Source organism: Ochotona curzoniae, unplaced genomic scaffold (genome assembly GCF_017591425.1).
Source record: "Ochotona curzoniae isolate NIBS_2020 unplaced genomic scaffold, NIBS_Ocur_1.0 contig_1014, whole genome shotgun sequence".
Lineage (NCBI taxonomy): Eukaryota > Metazoa > Chordata > Mammalia > Lagomorpha > Ochotonidae > Ochotona > Ochotona curzoniae.
The window spans coordinates 4,074,822-4,091,079 of record NW_024464920.1 but is presented as its reverse complement, the minus strand read 5'-3'; the positions used below and the strand labels follow the sequence as shown (position 1 = coordinate 4,091,079).

At 56.0% G+C, this 16,258-nt stretch overlaps 1 protein-coding gene across 1 annotated transcript; it reads left to right on the top strand.

Moving 5' to 3' along the window:
* Positions 1 to 848: 848 nt before the first annotated feature.
* Positions 849 to 15,824, top strand: SPRYD3 (SPRY domain containing 3). Its single transcript, XM_040979447.1, has 11 exons — positions 849 to 931; positions 2,885 to 3,031; positions 4,303 to 4,378; positions 4,821 to 4,945; positions 5,265 to 5,400; positions 7,202 to 7,387; positions 13,226 to 13,375; positions 13,764 to 13,821; positions 14,350 to 14,469; positions 14,539 to 14,699; positions 14,928 to 15,824. Exons 1-11 carry the CDS (start codon positions 909 to 911, stop codon positions 15,060 to 15,062), a joined length of 1,317 nt encoding a protein of 438 aa, XP_040835381.1. The 5' UTR covers positions 849 to 908; the 3' UTR covers positions 15,063 to 15,824.
* Positions 15,825 to 16,258: the final 434 nt, after the last annotated feature.

Sequence of the window (16,258 nt, the reverse complement as noted above, 5' to 3'; positions counted from 1 at the left end):
AAGAGCCTGTCCCATAGGGGGTATTGGAAGGGAAGGCAACCCAGCAGAGAGGACCAACACATAGAAAACCCCTTCCTCGGCCCAACTCCATCCCAGGCCCTGCTGAGCTTCTAGAAGGAGATCTGATGTGGGATGAAGTGGGAGGTGCCTGGGCTGGTCACTTCTTGACTGCCCTCGGGTTGAGATGAGACTCGAGGAAGAGCGGTGTAGCGTGAGTTAGTTTGTGACAACTGTACACTCCAGGGGCCCGGGGGGGGGGGGGGGGAGCTCAGAGAAGGCAGGCTTCCACAGGAACAAGCTGATCTGGGCTCTGGCAGGTATTCGCCATGGATACCCATTTCTGCCTTTGCCAAATGGAGTAACGGTTGTTCCTCTCACTTTCCTCCCGTTCCCACCCCGGTGCTCTCGGCCTGCCAAGTTCTCTCCCCCTGGAATGGAATGTGTCAGAACGAAGGAACGCTGATAGGAAATGGACCTCGGGATAGGACACAGTGTGCGGTAACCGTGGGACGCACCTCCGGCTCCTCCGTGAGATAATAACGACCCGTATTTCATCACAGTGGATTCAAAGGAAATACAGCTGGCATGGGACGAGTGCGAGCGTAGCCGCCGCCCCGCGCCGGAGCCGCCCAGGGTACCGGGGGCGACGTTCGCGCCGCCACGTCGCCTCCACCCGGGTAGACCAGACGCGGCACCCGGCGCTAGGTACCCGGCTCACCGGGCCGCGCCCCACACCCTGAGCCCGACGATTGGCTGAAGCAGGTGTCCGTCTTCAGAAGCCCGTAAAGATTGGCTGAGGTCGGCGTTGAGGGGCGGGCTTCGGACTAGCGTAGGAAGGGCGGGGACCCGGATGTGTGTGGTGGCGGCGGCGGCCGAAGAGCTTGTGTGCGGAGCTGAGAGGCCTATGGATGAGGAGGACGCGGCGGCCCCGGTAGGCGGGGACGGGGGGAGGCGGGGTCCCGGAGGCCTCTGGTCTCCCCGGAGTCCGAGGCGGAGAAGGGGGCCTGGCGGGGGCCTGGCGTGGGTTCCGGGATCGGGTCCCGGGGTCTGCTGGCTGGCCGGGTGCCTGGTCTTTGGGGCGTCGGGGCGGAGTCCCCTTGACGGGCTGGGGCCCCCTGGTCCCCCTGTGAAATGACCAGGGGAAGCAGGCTGGGCCTAGTGCTGCCGCCGCTTGCAGACGGATGTCCCTCAGGCCGCCAGCGCCTGTCTGGGGTGGGCGTCCCGTCCCGAGTTACCCGGGAGGAGGCAGGACTCTAGGGCTGCCCCCCACGGCTGCCCACCAGTGCACCACGTGGTGGCTGATAGCCGCTGCCGGAGATGGAGAATCTGCCCTTTCAGATGGTCTTGAGCCCAGCAAAAGCTTACGAGAAACACCTGCTGTGTATGTGCAGGGCGCTGTCGGGGGAACTGCAAGGAACCCTTTTTTGGGGGATGAGAGGAGAATACCCTTTTCTCACTTTTGGCTCCCAGGAAGGAAAAAAATGCATGCATTCGTTCATTTGTTCGTACTGGGTGTGCGAATGCTGGGACGGGGTCATCCCACTGGGGCCATCTTAGCAGATGCCATTGCGGCTCCAATGCAATCTCCTGGTTGTCTGCTCATGTCCTTTGCCGGTCCCCGTTGGAGACTTCTCATCACCCTTGACCTCGAATCCAACCTGCTCACCAACTTTAAGCTCTAGGGTCTTGACCAGCTGCTGGTCCCGTCATCCGTTCTCCCTCAGCCTCCCTGACCTTCAGTTTATCTGCCGTGCCTGTGCTCCTCCGCCCAAGGACCTGTGTGCTGACTGGCCTCTCTTTTTGGATGGTTCTTTCTGGAGTTCAACACATGCCTGACTCCTTTTCCACTCAGGTGTCACCTCTGAAAAGAGCCCAGCTTTGTCCTCTGCCCACTCCCCCAAACACCCCCATTTTCACAACAATTTGTTTTTTTCCCATCCACTGTTCAAAATTGTTACAACTATTTGTCTGTTGTGCCCCCACCACTCCCTCCTACATATACAAGACTGGAAACCTCATGAGAATGGGGATCCCATTCTTCTTCTTCTTCTTTTTAAGATTTTAGTTTTAGACCTGGTGCGGTGGCCTGGAGGCTAAAGTTCTTGCCTTGCATGAGCCAGGATCCCATATGGGCGCTGGTTCTAATCCCGGCAGCCCCGCTTCCTGTCCAGCTCCCTGCTCATGGTCTGGGAAAACAGTCGAGGATGGCCCAAGGCCTTGGGACCCTGTGCTCATGTGGGAGATCTGGAAGAGGATCTGGGCTCCTGGCTTCAGATCCCTTCAGCTCTGACCATTGCAGTCACTTGGGGAGTGATCATGGGACAGAAGATCTTCCTCTCTGTCTCTCCTCCTCTCTGTATGTCTGTCTTTCCAGTAAGAATAGATAAATCTTTAGAAAAAAAGATTTTAGTTTTATTGGAAAGGCAGATTTTCAGAGAGAAGATGAAAAAGATCTTCATCTGTTGATTCACTCCCCAAATGGCTGCAACAGCCAGACTTGAACTGACTCAAAGTCAGGGGGTTCTTCCAGGTCTCCCATGCGGGTACAGTGTCCAAGGCTTTGGGCCTTCCTCGACTGCTTTCCCAGGATACAAGCAGGGAGCTGGATGGGAAGCAGGGTGGCTGGGATTAGAACCAGTGCCCATATGGGATCCCAGCGTGTTCAAGGCAAGGACTTTAGTTGCTAGGCTACTGTGCAGGGCCCAACTCCATTTATGTTTAATAGCTCTACTCAAAACAAACTCAGTAAATGATGGGGGTTGCTGATGTCAATCTGAGTAGATGGCTTTCAGTTCAGCACCTTTTCCACGTGTGGACCTGTCAGGCTAACTAAGGGAAGGCTCTGCTCAAGGTCCTGCTTCTCCCTTAATCTCTGTTCTGGCAGGTTTGTTCTCATGAACAAGATGGATGACCTCAACCTGCACTACCGGTTTCTGAATTGGCGCCGGCGGATTCGGGAGATCCGAGAGGTGCGGGCTTTCCGGTACCAGGAGAGGTTCAAACATATTCTTGTGGACGGAGACACTTTAAGGTGAGTTTAGGGGGAATGTTGCTACATTTGGCTTTGGTACTGTAGGTGGTGTGAGAGGCGACCTGTGGCTTTTGCTGAGGAAGGGGCTTGCCTGCTGTCTATAGCACACTGGGAAGGGAGGGTATACTTGATTTTAGGAGCTTTTCTGAAAGCCTGATGCTTCCCTGTGCCCTCCCCTCTCTGCCTTGGTCACAGCATCACTCTATCCTGCAATGGCAAGGAAATGGTCGGGCCGGCAGTCTGTCTCGGGTGGGCTTTGAGGATGACCATGTCTGTGTAGGAGGCTGTGGGGTCTCGGGAATTCTCCGAGGGCTTTGAGGAGAAGCAGGCAGAGTCTCCTCCTGCCCACGTCTTGGATCAGACCTTAAAGGGCAAGGGATTTCCTGTCTGGGAAGAACAGGCCTGCAGTGTATCCTGCCCAACACCTCCCTCGTCTTTGGTTTGTATGTGTGTTTGTGGGTTTTTTGTTTTGGTTTTGGTGTGTGTGTGTGTGTGTGTGTGTGGCTTGAATCCTTTCCCTCAATTCCTTATGGAGCCTAATTCTCTCACAACGGGGAAAGGAGAAATGTTCTTTAGTTCAGTGGCATGGGGAATGGGGACGGCGGCCTTCTGAGTGACACAGGCTTCAGTCCAGGGGCCCAGCTCTTCTCTGCTGCCACTGAGGACAGAGCTGGCCAGAAAAGAGGCGCAGAAGTTGCAGCCTGAGAGACTGAGGTCATTTCTCTCCCTGACAGGCTGGGGATAGAGAGACAGGGTCTCACATCTGCTGACTAACATCTCATGTGCCCACCATGGCTTGGACTGAGCCAGGCTGCAACTGGAGTGCAGGAGCTCAATCCAGTCTCCCACGTGGGTGACAGGAACCTAACTTGTGAGCCATCCCTGGGACCTGGCAGGAAACTGACACTGGGAGCAGACAGGCACTCAGGCACTGGGATCTGGGGTGCAGGTCTCCCAGCCTCTGGCTTCACTTATAGACCAGTCCCTTGACGCAGGCTTGTGAGACCTCTGACAGACAACGCAGGGCTGATGCGCACCCTTCTCCCCATGAAAATAAAGAAACCAGGCTTGCATTGGCCTACTGTGGGCTGGACCCCTGTTGGAGGCAGTGGGAATGGGACAGTGACCTTAAGTGTCTTGCTGTGGTGTGGGTGTCACAGGTGTCCTAATGGGTTCTCCTCCGTGCTGATCTTCATGGAGGTGAGGGGCAGGCTGGGGAGTGAGAGGCTGATTGCACTGCTAATGGAATTCCCCCCTCATTCTTCCTTCAGTTACCATGGAAACTCTGGTGAAGTTGGCTGCTACGTGGCTTCCCGACCTTTGACCAAGGACAGCAATTATTTTGAGGTGATCAAGGTAGTGGGGTGGAGAACCAGGATTTGATCAGGGTGAGATCTTTAAGCTGCATGGAGGTTCCCAACCTCGTCCTTTCATTTGTCCATCAGGGCCTCCTTATTGGCTAGGGAAAGGGCCCAGCAAAGCTTGACCCCTGATCTGAGAGCCCCGTCTTGGATTGGGGGCCCTGGAGTCCTGTCACCCTGCCCCTATGCGCTCCTTTCCCTTTCTGACCCAAACCTACCTTCTACTGACTTTTTCCCAAGCTTAGAAGGAATTTGCTGAGTAATGGTGATAAGGCAGGCTCGCGTGCCCTGCCAAAGCATCTCTGAGTGTGTCCTGTCTTTCTCAGATTCCCATGCCTCGTGTCCTTTGAGCCTCCATCCCTATGCACCTCAACTCCCCCAACATGTCACTGTGTTTCCCATGCCCACTGGCTCTTCTCTTCCTCCAGGTATCTATCGTGGACAGCGGTGTCCGGGGCACCATTGCTGTGGGGCTGGTCCCCCAGTACTATAGCTTGGATCACCAGCCTGGTTGGCTGCCCGACTCTGTGGCCTACCATGCAGATGATGGCAAGTGAGTTCCCCCATGGGGAATGGGGCCTCCCCTGTGGACTTGAGAATCTTAAATATGAAGGCTTTCCATGCTTGGGGTGATAGATTTTGCCATTTCTTCATCTACTTAGCAGGTTTTCATAGAGTCTTTTTTTTTTTTTTTCATAGACTTCTGACCAAGTTTTCACGCTTGAAGGAGAATGGGGGCTCTACCCAGGACTTGGGTGTGGGGACGGGGAGGGAGGCACAGTATCACCAAGTGACTGGGAGCTGGGAGACCTCAGCTGCCTGTGTGGGGAGATGATGGCAACTAGTGTGTGTCCCTGCAACTCTGTCTACAGGCTGTACAATGGCCGAGCCAAGGGCCGCCAGTTCGGGTCCAAGTGCAACTCCGGGGACCGGATCGGCTGCGGCATTGAGCCTGTGTCCTTCGACGTGCAGACTGCCCAGATCTTCTTCACCAAAAATGGGAAGCGAGTGAGTAAAAATTCCTGAGTGGGCTGGAAGGACCTTGAAGCTACCTGAGGATCCACACTGCAATTGTGGAGTCGGCTGTCTGGGTCTCTCCCAGCATCTCACGAGCTTAGTTCTCATTTCCTGCGGTCCCTTGTGAGGCCTCCGAGTGCTGGAGGAGCTGCCTCCATTGCTCAGGGGCGGGGGATGGTGCTCAGGGAGTAGGTAGTGAGGAGCAGTGAGGATGAGTGGAAACTGATGAAGTCGGAGTATTTGGGAAAGGTTTTGAGCAGGAGGGGGGTGGAGTGGTAGCGGGAAAAAAGAGGAAGATTATGGACTGACTACAAAAGCTGGGGGTTCTCTCTGGATTTTTTTTACTTGAATACTTTTGGAACTATGCCACTTCTTTATCTGTTTCTCTATTTGAGAGGCAGAAAAACATAGAGACAGATCCTCTAGAGAGAAATCTTACACCTGCCGATTCACTCCTCAAATGCCTGCATCAACTAGGGCTGGGTCAGGACAGCACCAAGAGCCTGGAATTCCATCCTCATCTCTCACGTGTGTGGCAGGGGGACCCACGTACTTGAGCCATCATCTGTTGCATCTTGGAGTGTGTGTTAATAGGAAGTGGAGTTTGGATTCAAATCCAGGCACCCTGATATGGGTGGTGGGTATCCCAGTGGTGCCTTAAGCACTGTGCACGTCCACCCCCTTTCTGCGTATGGTTTCCCTTTTCCCTCTTCTCTCCAGGGAGAGGCAGGTGGCAATCAAGAATAAAGAGCAGGGCCTGGCATGTTAGCGTAGTGGTTAAAGTCCTTGCCTTGCTTGTGCCGGGATCCCAAATGGGCGCCGGTTTCAATCCTGGTGGCCCTGCTTCCCATCCAGCTCCCTGCTTATGGCCTGTCAAAGTTTGGTACCCTGCACCCGCGTGGGAGATCTGAAAGAAGTTCCTGGCTTCGGATTGGCTCAGCTCCAGCTGTTGCAGCCACTTGGGGAGTGAACCATCAAACTGAAGATCTTCCTCTCAGTCTCTCCTCTCTTGTATAATCGCCTTTCCAATCAAAAAATAAAATAAATCTTAAAAAAAAAAAAAAAAGAACAAAGAGCAGACAGAAGCGAGAGGCACCCGGCCCTTGTTTGTGCCCAGTCCTGTCACCCAGAGCAGGTTGCCTGCTCAGGTTCGGCTCTGGCTTCTGCCCAGCTCTATCACCCAGAGCAGGTTGCCTGCTCAGGTTCGGCGAAGCAGCTGTGCCTCAGTGTTTTCCTGCTTCTCGTCACACTCATGTGGCCCAAGGGTGCTTGGCAGCAAGAGAAGAGACTTTTTTTTTTAGCTCTGTGGATATCTTATTTGGCCAGGAGTACCTAACAGGTTTTGGACTTTTCTGTACCTTTGGTTTTTAAAAATCTTATTAGTGCATATGCTTTTTTAATTGATTGTATCATCTTAAGAGTACCCTTGTGAGGAACTGTCATCATGGCAAGAGGGTGAAGCTGCTGCTCGAGGCCTGTGTCTCAGAGCACTGATTTGATAAATCCCAGCAGTTGTACTTCCCATCCAGCTCCTAATGGTCTAGGAAAGCAGCAGAGGATGGCTCAGGTGCTTGGGCCCTTGTCACCCAAGTGGGAGATCTGAATGGAGTTTCAAGCTCTCGTTCCTCTGGGCCATTTGGGGAGTGAACCAGTAAATGGAAGTTCTGTTTCTCCCTTTGACACCTGCCTTTCAAATACGTTAAAAAACAGAACAGAACAAAAACCCTCGTGAGAGTTGGATGAGATATGCAAAAGTGGCTCAGGTGGCGGCTCCCTCCTCTCTCCCCTGCAGGTGGGTTCTACCATCATGCCCATGTCCCCGGATGGGCTGTTCCCAGCAGTGGGCATGCACTCCCTGGGTGAGGAGGTACGGCTGCACCTCAACGCTGAGCTGGGCCGCGAGGACGACAGCATCATGATGGTGGACAGTTACGAGGACGAGTGGGGCCGGCTGCACGACGTCCGCGTCTGTGGCACTGTGAGTGTGTGGATGGGGGGGGCCACAGCCGCGGAGGGCTGGGCTGAGCACTGTGGGGCATGTGAGCGTGCCAGGGGCTCTGGGGAAAGGAGGCTTGGAGCAGGACAGCCTGGGACTTTGGGTTCAGATCTGTGTCTTCCTTGGCACTTCTTCCCTGCCCCTGCATTGGAGAGTTCCAGTTAGCTGTTTGGCCCTTAAAACGAGTCAGGATTGCTTTTGATGTATGGTTCACTTGGCCTGCACACTTGCCTGTGAAGGACTGGTGACTGATCGGGGCCAGGCTCCCTGGCTCAACCTTTTGGCTTGACCCCAGCTTGGCTGGCCCAGACTTTTGCACACATGGTATGCAGGGTGGGCATGGTCTCAAGTCCTGCACATGTGTGGGACTTTGAAGATCTTTCTTGAGCAAGCTTCAAAATCAAGCTTTTTTGTGTTTCCTGGAAGATGGGGGGAGGCAGGTGGAGGTAATCTGAGAATCCTGGAGTCTCCAGGCTTGCTTTCTGAGCCCCTCTCCTCAGATCTGCTCTGGGCTCTCCCCGGGTTTTAAGATTTCTTGGGGAGCTCCTGGACCCTGTTAGCTCCCTGCTGTGCCTCTGGCTGTGGTGGGAGTGAACAGGTGGGTGTTGAATAAGGGGTCTGGCCCTGGCCTTCAGTTGGCAGCTGGGGCCTCCCACTTCCAGTTGTTCCCCCTCCCCTGCACCCCCTACTGCTGCCCTTTGGCCGCTCCCCCTGGCCTGGCCTTTCCCTGTGCCCTCTGACCTTCTTACCCCAACCCAGGCTGTTTCCACCACAGCCTTGAGCAAAGCAGAGATGGTTGGGGATGGGAGTGGCTGATAAGCAAGATCCCCCCCTTGTGGGGTTCACCGTAGTCCATCTCTGGGAGAGTGCCCTCCTGCTGCCGTGGCCCTGGCTCTCCTTCCTTCCTTTCCCCTTCTGCCATCGTTCTGATGACATTCACAGAGCTGAATTTGGGGCTGAGCCAGGGCCACGGTCCAGTTCGCATCCCCGGCCTCTCTGTGAGAGTGTTTTCCTGGCATCCTGTCTGTTCCTGGACTCATCCACACTCTGCTTCCAGCTCCTCCCAGGCAATCTTTTCTAACTGATGCGGAATCCCGTAGACATTTATAAATAGCCTTCCTTCCTCCCCACCCTCCACCAGCAGCCTCAGGCCACTCATTTCGGAATGTTTTCTTTCTAAGACGAAAGTTAAACTATTGAGTTTGGCTCTCTTCTCAGATCCTCTCTCCAGCCTGGGACAGCAAGCAGGATGGAGTTCTCTGGGGGAAACAAAGGCAGACAGGGGCTGTGGCATCCTTGAGGAGCCTGTGAGAGATCATTTGGGCCATGCCTGTGTCTTTATAAAGATGCCCGGTGTAATTGTTCTTTGAGTCCTCCTTCTGGGCCTGTTGGAGCCTCCGAACCCTGCTGCTACGGAGGCTGGTTTGGCCTCTGCCATGTGACGCCCTCAGGAGTGTGTGCCCTTCAGCACCAGGAGGTCTGAGTCAGGCATTGACACTGTCTCACCCGGAGGTCCTTGGTGAGCAACCATTGGCATCTCAGCAGGATGCTTGTAACCCCAACTCCTAGGTTTGTGGCAGTGCCCCCTGGAAGCCCACACATTTCCACATAGCCTCTTGATTGGCTGTGGGTGGAGAAGCAGCCCCCCCAGAGAACATGCAAGAGGCTTGTTCAGATGTCAGACAGCAAGGCGGCCGCAAAGTCAGCACAGCCCTTCAGTCTTTGCCCCCTGTGCGCCACCTTGTTCTCTGTAAATCCGATGGCTCCCACCTTGGGGTGTTTTTTGACATGGAAGTTTCTAATTTTATGCCAGTCCCAAAACAAGATGCTTGCAGTAGAAGCTGCCTCCCGAACTTGTCCTGGGCTGGCAGATGCAGGCGGGATGGTGCTGTCGTGCAGTGCTGGCACCTGGGCCCCCTTGGTGCTGCGCCTGCCTGCAGGGTGAGCAGCCAGCCCCGGCAGGGCTTGGGCAGTGAAGGCACACGTGTTCCCGAGCTGCAGTGGATGGTGGGATCAGCTCCCTGGGGGTGTTTGGTGGGTTGTTGACCTGTTGACCCTGTTGTAAATGGAGGTGCATCAGTGCAGACTGGGCCCTCCCACTCAGACACCTCCTTTGCCTCCCCTCCTCGTAGTGAGTTGGGGTTCTCAGATGAAATTCCTTCACTGTTACCCTTCTGGGAGTGCTCCCCTGGCTGCCTTGGGGTCCTGATCCCTGCTGCCTTCCTTGTATCGGGATCTCATGGTCCTCTCCTCCCTTCTCACTGGTTCTTCCCACAAGCAAGAGCAAGTCACCTCCGGGCTCTTCTTACTGTTTCTGCTGCCATTTCTGTATGAACAATTCCAGATACACAGAAAAATGAAACAGGAAACTGCAGGAACCACGTGTATGCCCATTGCCCGGATTCAACCACTGTTAATTTAGTCACTTATTTGATCTGAGCATCTTTGTGTAGCCAGTTGTGGCTCTTGTTGCATGGCCTTCTGCTTTCCATGGCCTTAGCTTCCTCACCGAAGGCATACCCCTCCTGTAGACCCCGCAGTAGTTGCAGAATGTCCGTGGGCTGGGCTCGGGTAGGAGTGTGGTGCTTGCTCACCCCTTCCTCGGGGCTTACCACAGGAGGGTGAGGGACAGTGGATTAGTGGACTCCGACTCGGTCGGTCTGTGTCCCCTGTTCCTAGCTCTCTGACAACTCCTTAGTGACGGGGAGTGAGCAGGGGGAGCCCCGAGGCCCCACCCTTCCTGGAGTCCTCCCAGGGCCACCCCAGAAGGAGACCAGCTTGGGGCCTGAGCTGGCTGGTGGTGAACATGTGCTCCGCTCCCGCTCCGGCAGCTTCTGGATGCCCTGGGTCCTGAGACCTTCCTTGCTGCTGTCAGGAGCTACCAGGGGCTCTGTTGACAGGGGGAGGAGGCAGCTAGCAGGTACCAGGAGAGAAGAGGGAGGAAGCAAAGAGGGGGTGTGGAGTGCATGAAACCCCCATTCTGTGCCATCATGTCTACTGGCTTGGCCTCTCTGGGCACTGCTAGTGTGTACGTGTGTTTTGGAGGGTGCAGGAGGATGTGGGGTCTGCAAGGCCACTAAAGGTATAGAGGAACATTCCTGTTGATTGGGCGGTATGTGGTGGGGCAGCAGCTTGAGGAGTGGACGTCCGTTCTGGGTGGCCTGGGGGTGGAGGTGAGTTGAGATGAGAGGTCATTTCCTTCCTTGTGGTGGACGTTTCCTTGCTGGGTGTCCAGCTCTGTGTTGAGCACCTGCCACTTCATCTTGTCTTTTTATCATCCCTTTTTTGGAAATACAGGTGGTATTATTCCCATTTTACTAATGAAAAACAAAAACAAAAGCCACTAGGGCTTAAAGAGGTGACTGGGTCTTGTCTGTGGCTCTTGAGTCATTGGAGTTAGAATTCAAACCCAGGGTGCTGGAGTCTCCTTGCCAAGGCATCTGAGCAGAGATGTATAGCAGCGCCCTGATTCTAGCAGTCCAAACTGCAGGGTCCTGGGCAGCAGCTGTGGCCTGTTAGGGAGTCAGTGTGTGCTGGCCTGCTCCCTGGCAGGGTGCTGAGAAGGCTGAGGCCCGGGTGCTTCGGGGTGGCTCCCACACTGAGGGGTGAAGGCCCCTCTCCTGGGGAGGGCACACCGTGTTGGGGACCTGGTCATGGAGATGGCAACTGTCCATCTGACCACTGTGGTGGGGAATGGGAGTGGACTTCGAGTCCCAGACCAGTGCCACTGGTGCTTCTGGTTGTTACCTAAGGAAGCACCCCCTGCCCCCGCAAAGCTTAGTGAAAGTGTAGCGGCTGTCCTCTGCAGGGCTGGGGCAGAGGGAATGGCTGGGCGGGTTTTTCCCAGAGATTTGAGTCTGGACCGACTGTCTTTTGGCTCTGGAGCTGTGAACGCTATGTTTCCTATGCCGAGGCCAGTTGGACAGAATGGGTAAAGGGCAGCTGTGGGGGTCCCCCACCCAGTTCTGCAATGCTGGCTGGAGAGGGTGGGCTGGGGGCTGCTTTGGTTGGCTGGAGTGTAGACCACATCCCGCCTAGCTTGCTGGGGAGGGAAGCTGGGCTGAGTGCACTGAGAGCTGTGAGCAGGATTGACAGGGGGGTCTGGGCATTCAGTTAGGTGGTCTCCTGGCATCTCCAGCTGTCCCCTTCATCCCTTGGGAGATGAGGGGTACATAGATTGGAGGGGTCAGGGCTTTAGGGATCCAGGGCCATCAAGGGCAGCTGTGCTCCAGGGCCAGCCTGTGCTGAGAGCCACAGGGGAGGCTGTGCTGTGCATCCTGTTCAGGCAGGAGTCCTTGCAGGTAAAGGGCCGGGTCCAAGGTTGGCAGTGAGCAGGAGGTCCCCAAGGAGCAATTTTTCCTTTTCTTCTCTTCTCTTCTCTTCTCTTCTCTTCTCTTCTCTTCTCTTCTCTTCTCTTCTCTTCTCTTCTCTTCTCTTCTCTTCTCTTTTTTTCTCTTCTCTTCTCTTCTCTTTCAAAACATTTATTTATTTTGATTACAAAGTCAGATATACAGAGAGGAGGAGAGACAGAGAGAAGATCTTCTGTCCGATGATTTACTCCTGGTGCTATGCCGATCCGAAGCCAGGATCCAGGAACCTCTTCCGGGTCTCCCACATGGGTACAGGGTCCCAAGGCTTTGGGCCATCCTCAACTGCTTTCCCAGGCCACAAGCAGGGAGCTGGATGGGAAGTGGAGCTGCCGGGATTAGAACCGGCGCCCACATGAGATCCTGGTCTGTTCAAGGCGAGGACTTTAGCTGCTAGGCCACTGCACGGGCCCCTTTTCTTTTTTCTTTCTTTCTTTTCCTTTTTTCCTTCTTTCCTTCCTTCTTTCTTTCATAGCTGAAGGGGTGGGAGGATAGCTGAGGGGTAGTTTTGAGCTAATTAAAAGGGGATTAAGGAATCCCAGGTGGTGCTGAGGGTAGGAGACTGAGGGGACTGGGATTGAGTCATAACCCCACTATTACCATGACAACTGATAAATAAACCCTCCCAGCTCAGGGCTTGCTACCCCATCATGCCCAGGCACAGCCACAGTGGCTCCACTGAGTCCCACCCGTCATCTGCCCTCTGCCAGCTCCCCACAGCTGGCTCACGCGGCGGCCAGGGGCTGGGGACAGGAAGCCTCCTCATGGTGCAGGGGTGCAGCAGAGCTGACTGTCACAGTTTCCCCGCCTCCTGACCCAGTGATGAACCCCTTTCTTCAAAACGAAGCCCGGCAAAGACCTTGAGAGCTTGTGTCAGTCCCTTCTGCAGAATTAGCTTCTGAATTCACCCCTTTCTGCCTCCCCCACCCCAGCCCCCAAATTCTGGGATTCGCCCCTAACTTGTGTATACTCCATATCCCCATTGGGTCCCCTGAGAAAGTCACCCCACTTCATCTCAGGCCAATCTGCACTGCTTTTCCCTAAAGGGCCAGCAGGTGAGTTCAGTGAAGTGATTCTCATTTGGGGTCCCCTGGCCTGGCTCCCAGCCAGAAAATCTTGCCTTCCAACCACTGCCCTACTCCGCCTTGGCTCTTGGCAAGCAGGGCCGGCCTTAGGGTTAGTAGGAGGGCAGCAAGGCAGTCAGTGGGAAGGAGGGGGGCTTCTCTTGCCCATGCTGTCCACCAGCACCCCCCACTCTGCCCTCATTCTTCCACATCTGCCTGGGTCGTTGAGACTACCTTGTGCTTCTTCTAGAGCCATTTTTTTGTTTGTTTGTTTTTGTTTTGCTTTTTGTTCAACCTTAAAGCCTGTACCCAGGCTGCCTGAGGACCAGGTTTGCAGGTGGTGTTCACCTAACACCACCCTTCCTGCTGACGCTGGTCTCCTCCAACAGCTGCTGGAATACTTGGGGAAGGGCAAGAGCATCGTGGATGTGGGGCTCGCCCAGGCCCGGCACCCCCTGAGCACCCGCAGCCACTACTTTGAGGTGGAGATTGTGGACCCCGGAGAAAAATGCTACATCGCCTTGGGCCTGGCCCGGAAGGTGGGCATGGGTTCTGGGGTACTCTGCATATGGGGCTGTGTTGTCATGGAACCCATCATCTCTAGGGAAGCCCAGGGGCACCCAGGCTGTGGAGGGAGGGCTTTAAGCTGAGATGGAATGTGGAAGGGTAGACCCCACTCAACCGAGAACCGGAGAGCTTTGTGACTGCTCTCTGCACGCCACGCACGCCGAGGCCTGTCTCAGGGCGGGCTCCCTGCTGCCCCTGTGGGCCCAGGCTGTGTGAGATTGCGGGGGCCTGGCGAGCAGCCATCTCTTGGGTTGGAGCCTATTGCAAAAGCATGGCCGATTCAGTGGCAGCCCTCTGCCCCTTCCCTCTCCTGTGTGGTATGTGTGGCACCACAGGTTTGCTTCTTTGTGCCTGTTGCAGGACTACCCCAAGAACAGGCACCCTGGCTGGAGCCGAGGTTCCGTGGCTTACCATGCAGGTGAGTAGGGCTGCCCTAGGGTAGGGAGAGTAGTGAGGGTGGGGTGGGGGATGGGAATTGAGGCATTGGGGCGTTCGTTTGGGCCGCTCCCCTTATGAGTGGCCTGGCTACTTTCCCCTTCTGCAGTTGACCCTCCCCTGTTCCGGACTGCCAGCACTTTGTCCCCATCCATGTTTCTCCTCCCAGCCCCGAAAGCCAGGGGAGCAGGCCACAGCGGGAGATCTGGGCCCCAACTGGACATTCCAGGCCTCTGAGTCTACTGCCTCTACGTCCTCCCGCAGACCTGCAGAGGCTCTGCTTGCTTGTTGGGGTCTGCTGGGCTCGCTCTGGGTCCTTATCTAGCAGCTTTGAGTTCTCCACCTCTCCCCTGCCTCCCCTTGCTCCCACCAGTTCCCTTGTGTTGAGGGACGCGCTGCGTCCCTTCCCACATGTGTCTCCTCTGAGCCAGCACAGCAGGTGGGCAAGTGCCCACTGGGCATTCAGTGTCAGACCCCCTGCCAGCCTGGTCCTGTCCTTTCCCTCCCACAGATGATGGGAAGATCTTCCATGGCAGCGGCATGGGGGACCCCTTTGGGCCGCGCTGCTACAAAGGAGACATCATGGGCTGTGGCATCATGTTCCCCCGTGACTACATCCTGGACAGCGAAGGTGAGTTGGGCTGGTTGGGACAAGGGTGGAGGCGATGATCCCAGGAGCTGAGGTTTTTTGGTCTCCTAGGGGACAGTGATGACAGTTGTGACACAGTAATCCTGTCTCCAACTGCCCGGGCCGTCCGGAACGTCCGGAATGTCATGTACCTGCACCAGGAAGGGGAGGGGGAAGAGGAAGAAGATGATGGGGAAGAGATAGAGCAAGAACACGAGGGCAAGAAGGTGGTGGTGAGTACTTGGAGCGCTTGGCTGGGCAGGATGTTGCAGGGTCCGGGGCCAGGTGGGAAAGGGGCCTGCAAGGGACTGCTGAGTGGGGGAGACAGTAGTTTTCCAGCCCAGGGCGCCCCCTTGTGGTCTCTTATTATGCCATGCCTGTTTGGGCCTTGAATGTGTAGTTCCTCTGGCAGAAGAGGCTGCAGCCTGCCCGTTCCATTCCTATGCCCATCTCTGTCCCAGGTTTTCTTCACCCGGAATGGCAAGATCATTGGGAAGAAAGATGCTGTTGTACCTTCTGGAGGCTTCTTCCCTACCATTGGAATGCTGAGCTGCGGGGAGAAGGTCAAAGTTGACCTGCACCCACTGAGTGGCTAGGCCTGCCACTGCCTGCCCTTTCTCCCTTCATGTCACCTGGCAGGGCCGGGTGCCCAGGCCCAGTCTTCCGGAGGATTTGCTCAACCGGCAGGCCGGGGGGCTGCAGTCTCGCTCTGCCCTTACTGTGCAGGTCCCTGTTACACTCCTGTGAGCCCACGTTTCTGACCTGGTGCCTCCCTTGTCGTCAGTCCCCATCCCAAGTCCCTGGTTGGACAGAAATGGGCCCAAAGAGTGGTGCTGACACAGGAGGGGATCCCACCTGCTCTGGACAGTGGTGGGTGAGCGCCCCAGCTCGGGGTGGCGCTTCACAGGGGGTGAGGTGCACCGCCCCTCCCTGACTTGCCGCAGCGTTTCTCATTGAATTCCTTTCTGTTTGGTTTTCTGTCCTCATCATGTGGACCAGTTGCTGCTGTCACCCCCCTGGCTGGGCTGGGGGACCTGTCCCAGGCTATCTGGCTCCCCTCCTTGGCCGCTACTCTGAGACTGTGCTGGCGTCTCCTCCGTTCTCTCCCCTGAGAGCTGGCTTTCTCACCCTCCCTCTCCTTCCTGTTCAGCCCTCTAGGCGCCCCAAGAATCCCTGGCTTGGCTCCACCTCCTGCACGCACACACATACACGCGCGCGCGCACACACACACACACACACGGCTGGGCACCTATCCCACATCTCAAGAGTGGCAGGGCCGGGAGGTGGTGGGGCCGGCACCCTCTCTCCACCTCAGCCTTTCCTCGTCCATAGCACCCTGGTCCCTAGCTTCCTGGAGGGCAGCTCTAGGGGTGACCTAGAGCCTCAGCTGGGTGAGCCCAGAGGGGCAGATCTCAGTCCCTTCCTTCTCCCTGCCCCCACGCTCGCTTTTTGCTTGTGCTAGTTGCCTGTTCTGCTCCAGTGTTTGAGTCTAGCACTTTCGTGTGTCCCCGCTGCCCCAGCTCCTCATGCACCCATGGTCCCTGGGGGAGGGCCCGGGGAGCCAGGGACCTTGGTTTGCACAGAGCAGGTTGGGCTGGAGGAGGCAGGCGAGCTGCCGTGCTGCCCCCCGGCCCGACCTCAGGCCCTGCACTATGATGTATGAAATGTATGTACAGACCAGAGATGTTTACACAGCGAGTAAAGATGGAGTTTCCGTATTTCTGCCTCCGGTGGCCAGGGGGCGGGGTTGCTGGACGGCCGGGGGCAGAGGGAGTGAGGTTAGCTTGCCTGC